The sequence below is a fragment of the Leucoraja erinacea genome, chromosome 3 (assembly GCF_028641065.1).
Source record: "Leucoraja erinacea ecotype New England chromosome 3, Leri_hhj_1, whole genome shotgun sequence".
Lineage (NCBI taxonomy): Eukaryota > Metazoa > Chordata > Chondrichthyes > Rajiformes > Rajidae > Leucoraja > Leucoraja erinaceus.
This window is the reverse complement of record NC_073379.1, coordinates 21,420,983-21,426,982: the sequence shown is the minus strand read 5'-3', so window position 1 is coordinate 21,426,982 and position 6,000 is coordinate 21,420,983. Positions and strand designations below refer to the sequence as shown.

At 40.2% G+C, this 6,000-nt stretch overlaps 1 protein-coding gene across 1 annotated transcript in view; it reads right to left on the bottom strand.

The window, feature by feature from the left end:
* Window positions 1-1,894: 1,894 nt before the first annotated feature.
* Window positions 1,895-6,000, bottom strand: part of LOC129695359 (SH2 domain-containing adapter protein B-like) — an 85,182-nt gene continuing 81,076 nt past the window's right edge. The window contains exon 6 of the mRNA XM_055632242.1: window positions 1,895-2,826. Within this exon, the coding sequence (XP_055488217.1) occupies window positions 2,643-2,826 (184 nt within the window). The 3' untranslated portion in view covers window positions 1,895-2,642. The remainder of the gene's footprint in view (window positions 2,827-6,000) is intronic.

Sequence of the window (6,000 nt, the reverse complement as noted above, 5' to 3'; positions counted from 1 at the left end):
CAGTCATTAAAGGTAGGCATGCAGGTGCAGCAGGCAGTAAAGAAAGCGAATGGTATGTTAACTTTCATTGCAAAACAAAAGGATTTGAGTATAGGAGCAGGGAGGTTCTACTGCAGTTCAATGAGACCACACCTGGAGTATTGCGTACAGTTTTTGGTCTCCAAATATCTGAGAAAGTAGATACCAGAGGGAGTGCAGAGGGTCACCAGACTGATTCCTGGGATGTCAGGACTGTCTTTGAAGAAAAATGGTTTATACTCTCTAGAATTTTTGAGAGGGGATCTTATAGAAACTTACAAAATTCTTAAGGGGTTGGACAGGCTAGATGCAGGAAATTGTTCTAATGTTAGGGAAGTCCAGGACAAGGGTAAAGATAAGGGGGAAATCCTTTGCAAACCGAATGAGAAGAAAACATTTCACACAGAGAGTGGTGAATCTCTGGAACTCTCTGCCACAAGAGGTAGTTGCAGTTCATTGGCTATATTTGCCAAGGGAGTTAGATGTGGCCCTTGTGGCTAAGGGGATCAAAGGGTATAGTGAGAAGGCAGGTACGGGATACTTTGGATGATTCCATGATCATATTGAATGGCGGTGCAGGCTCGAAGGGGAATGGCCTACTCACCTAATTTAACTATTTAACATGTGGAAAATTTTCTTTGAACCACTGAGCTTTTGCACGTATAGATAGAAAGTTATTAGCTTAATTTTGTAACTTTTTTATGTTTTAATAATCTAGATGTTTTTTTAAATTTTGCCAAATATCAAGAAACTTCAGAGAGCAACATTAAAATCTGGAAGATGTCAAGGTCTAATGACTAGTGTTTGAGGCTTAGATTTAGGTAGTTCTTAAGAAGGAACTGCTTTAAGATGCTTGTTTTATGGAAAACTTCAGGAGCATTGAGCTTGAATTTTGTGTTTTCAAGAAGGAACTGCTGGAAAAATGCTGGAAAAATCCTCAAAAAGCAGGTGAGGCAGCTTCTATGGAGCAAAGGAAATAAGCAACGTTTCGGGTCGAAACCCTTCTTCAGACCGTGTTCAGACCTTCAGTGTTGTTGGGGACAGAACTTTTGACATCAGCAGAAATTGTTCCCAGAAGAAATTGTGAATGAGACTTGCTCTGTTTCCTGGTATTGGGCAATGTTGGGGGATCAGAAAATAGGTAATGAGGTCCAAATAGTGCATGGTCCACTTAGTATATGTTGGTTGCAATTTAACTGAAAAGTGATGCCCATTGACATTAGGGAACACAGGAGGCTAAAGCAGAAAATGAGAAACATTTTGGATAATTCTCAATTCTATGGAGAAATCATAGATGTGAAAGCATTGGCAGGCTTGTTAAGCTACTGCAAGTAAGAAATTCAATGCTCCATTGACATTAAATATGACAATGAAACACTGGGCAGCATGGTATCACAACGGTAGAATTGTTGTCTTCTAGCGTCAGAATCCGGGTTCGATCCTGACTACGGGTGCTGTCTGCAGGGTGTTTGTACGTTCTCCCCGTGACCTGCGTGGGTTTTCTCCAAGATCTTCAGTTTCCTCTCACAATCCAAAGATGTTCAGCCTTGTAGGTTAATTGGTTTGGTAGAAACGTAAAATTGTCCCGAGTGTGCATAGGATAGTGTTAATGTCAATGTGCAGGGATTGCTGGTCGATCCGGACTCAGTGGCCCGAAGGGCCCGTTTCCACACTGTATTCTCTAAACTAAGCACTCTTGACTTGACTCTTTTGGCATAATCAGTGTTCAGAAGTATATGTTGTATTGGATGAGTAGGCGTGGCGGGATAAAAACAAGTTTAACATTTTTAAGAGTTGATACATAACCAAGGCTAAATAATTACCAGAAAACTTACTGCATCACCACCGAGTTTGGAATGAGACAAACTTATTTAAGTTGGACACAAAATATCTCATAGCTTTATTAAAATATTCCTTGGCATGTAACATGAGCACCAATAAATCTGGTTCTTTAGCCATATTATTATTTATGAAAATTAGTTGCTAGGTTGGCTTACAATGTGAATGACAGTACTCCGGAAGGCATTAAAAAAGCATGCTGGTGCATCTAGGTCATAAGATGGAAAATAAATGCAAGTCTCTCTCCAATTATGATTGTATTTTGCATCTTTTGTACTCCATCATAAATTCTAATTAAAATAATATTCTCATACAAAGTTAAACTTCTTTTTATCTCACATTAAAATGCATTAAGTAACAATTCACAGGCATCAATACATTGTGCCAGAAGAAAAAATATATTTTTATATATATATATATATATATTAGGACAAAGTATTTAATATAAATAATCAAATAAGTCAAATCTCTCTGCATCATTGTAGCAGGTTAGGGAGTACGATGCATCATATTATATCACCATGCAAAATTTTGACATTTACAGGGAAGTATTTCAATATTTCAACGGTTTAACAAAATTTTGCTAACAATTTTGAATTATATTAGATGAGTCTTTGAACAAAAGCATATCCATGCAATAGGTCAGTAGTACCACAAAATAAATGTTATTGTTTTCACTCAGGAACCACAGGGTCTCAATTTGCATTTGCATTAGTCCACCATATAGTTCCAAGTAATTGAGGAATCTCCTCTCCATAGGAAGGACACTAAACTAGGGCAACGACTTATAGTGTTCGAACCGTTACTGGGTAGAGGAGGGACAAGTGTTCTGCTCCTTTAATGGGTAACTTTCTGGTTGTATAGTAGTGTATGACCTCAGGAACACTATCAAATGGAAGGCTGTTCTGTCCCAAGATGTATTTATCCTTGTGTCTGGTTAGCTTCATGTGCATGAAACCTTGACTGCTCCTGCAAATAAGCAGAATTATAATTAAAACATGATCACAACTTATTGAAACACATAATTAAGTGCCAATATATACTGTTCTTCTGAGTCAGGTTTATAATTAGAATGTCTTTCGTCTCAAATTAAATTTCAATGTCACAGCAGTAATGAATGATTTACTAATTTCCAAGTGTGAAAGGTATAATCTTCTTTAGGTAATTGCTCTATACATGTTACCTGTTAAAGAAAAATGTCAAATTTTACTGTACATCACAATGTTTGCATACATTTGCATGTGTAGATTGGTTACTTTTTCTACTAACCAATGTAATGCTTTATTATTATAAGCTCCGCCTACTACCACACTATTCATATTATTGCAACCCGACATGTACTGCCAGTCATTGCTGCTATACCGTCAAAGTAACATGCTGTAGCGTGTTGTATGCGTTACTCAATAAACACTGTTGTGCCAGACAAGTGAGTATGTTTGATTCACTCAATGTGGTGTCAGACGTGGTTCACCCACTCCGCGTTTAAGTATATCGGTTTTTATTTATTTCCAGTGTTTTGTTTTCACCTGTTTTGTCCCTCTTCTCGTGTTGCCATGGCCAGCTCATTCCGTAAACCTGATTCTCTGATTTTTGACTCAGACCTTGCTGAACGTTGGTGGATTTTCGAGCGTAATTTCAACCATTACATCCGTGCTGCTCATCGTAACGTTCCACCAGAACACCGTGCCCCTATACATCTCAACGTCGCTGGCCCAGAGGCTATCAAACAAGCAGAGTGTTTCGACTATACTCCTGCAGTTTTGGATCGCAACAATTAGATCGTGGTATCTGCTGAAACTATTGATGATCCCAAGGTTCTGCTCACTAAATTCAGACAGCTATGTGAACTTCGCACCAACAACATACTGTAAAAGTACTAATTTTTTTGCTTGAAACCAGCAACAAGGTGAGCCTCTGGAAGACTACATCAGCGATCTGAAACATATTGCTGCACGCTGCCATTTTGCTAAACTGCGTGATGAACTCGTCCGTGACAGATTGGTGGGTGGAATCCTCAGTGATAAAGTATGTGATGAATTACTCCATGATACTGAACTAACCCTGGCCCTAGCTGAGCATGCTTGTCATATTGCTGAGATCACGACCTCTCACACTAAATCAATGGGGCCTGGACCGCATTCCTCATGCCGTGTTGATGCTACCGACACATCCTACCATAACCAGCACTCCCAGCCCCACACATCATCTTGACAATCTCAAAGATTTATTGAAAAGTGTTCTAACCGTGGCGGGTCCCACCCGTGGATCGCAAACTGTGCCTTGCCTTTGGAAAACTATGCCATTATTGCAAAAGGAGAAACCATTTCTTTAAATGCTACTGTACCCGTGGGAATAGCTCGCTCCCAAGGCTGTCTGTGCACCTGTTAAAACATGAAGATTCTGATATCGAGTACCAAGAGCTACCTACACCTCCTAAAGTCGCTCTTCCCGAGCTTGAAGATAACAGTCATAACATACACTCCCTGGTTGCTTCCATAACAAGCAAGTCGGCCCTGAAGTCTCACTTCGTGTCAACAATACCATTACTGTTTCAAAGATCGACACGGAGCCAAATGCAACGTCATGTCATTATCCGAATTAACACGGATCAAAAATGCCGAACATATTGTAAACACTGCGGTCACTTTGTTAGCCTACGGGGGAGGGGAGGTGCACCCACTTGGAGAAGTTGAGCTGAACTGCCACCTATTGTCACAAGCTCACAAGCTGAACTTTTTCATTGTCTGTGGGAAAGTTGCAACTCTGCTTGGCATTAAATTGTGGCAGGATCTAGGACTGCTAACTTTCTGCTGTCCATCAAGTATGCTATCAAGTATCTCCTGCCGAGGGCTCCACCCCGCAGATATTTTCCCAGTACAAGGAACTATTTGACGATAAGCTTGGGAAGCTACCCATCAAATACAACATCAACACCAATGTAAATATCCTTCCTGTGGTACGAGCACCACACCACATTCCACATATGCGTGACAGAGTACACATCTGCAGAGCCAAAAGAGATGGGGGAGATATTGAACAATTTATTTTCTTCGGTGTTCACCAAGGAGAAGGATATTGAATTATGTGAGGTAAGGGAAACAAGTAGAGTAGCTATGGAAACTATGAGATTCAAAGAAGAGGAAGTACTGACACTTTTGAGAAATATAAAAGTGGATAAATCTCTAGGTCCGGACAGGATATTCCCTAGGACATTGAGGGAAGTTAGTGTAGAAATAGCAGGGGCTATGACAGAAATATTTTAAATGTCATTAGAAACGGGAATTGTGCCGGAGGATTGGCGTACTGCACATGTTGTTCCATTGTTTAAAAAGGGATCTAAGAGTAAACCTAGCAATTATAGACCTGTTAGTTTGACGTCAGTGGTGGGCAAATTAATGGAAAGGATAATTAGAGATAATATATATAAGCGTCTGGATAAACAGGGTCTGATTAGGAACAGTCAACATGGATTTGTGCCTGGAAGGTCATGTTTGACTAATCTTCTTGATTTTTTTTGAAGAGGTCACTCGGGAAATTGATGAGGGTAAATCAGTGGATGTTGTATATATGGACTTCAGTAAGGCCATTGACAAGGTTCCTCATGGAAGGTTGGTTAAGAAGGTTCAATGCTTGGGTATTAATGGCGGAGTAGCAAGATGGATTCAACAGTGGCTGAATGGGAGATGCCAGAGAGTAATGGTGGATGGTTGTTTGTCAGGTTGGAGGCCAGTGACTAGTGGGGTGCCACAGGGATCTGTGTTGGGTCCACTGTTGTTTGTCATGTACATCAATGATCTGGATGATGGTGTGGTAAATTGGATTAGTAAGTATGCAGATGATACTAAGATAGGTGGGGTTGTGGATAATGAAGTAGATTTTCAAAGTCTACAGAGAGATTTATGCCAGTTGGAAGAGTGGGCTGAAAGGTGGCAGATGGAGTTTAATGCTGATAAGTGTTAGGTGCTACATCTTGGCAGGACAAATCAAAATAGGACATACATGGTAAATGGTAGGGAATTGAAGAATGCAGGTGAACAGAGGGATCTGGGAATAACTGTGCACAGTTCCCTGAAAGTGGAATCTCATGTAGATAGGGTGGTAAAGAAAGCTTTTGGTGTGCTGGCCTTTATAAATCAGGGCATT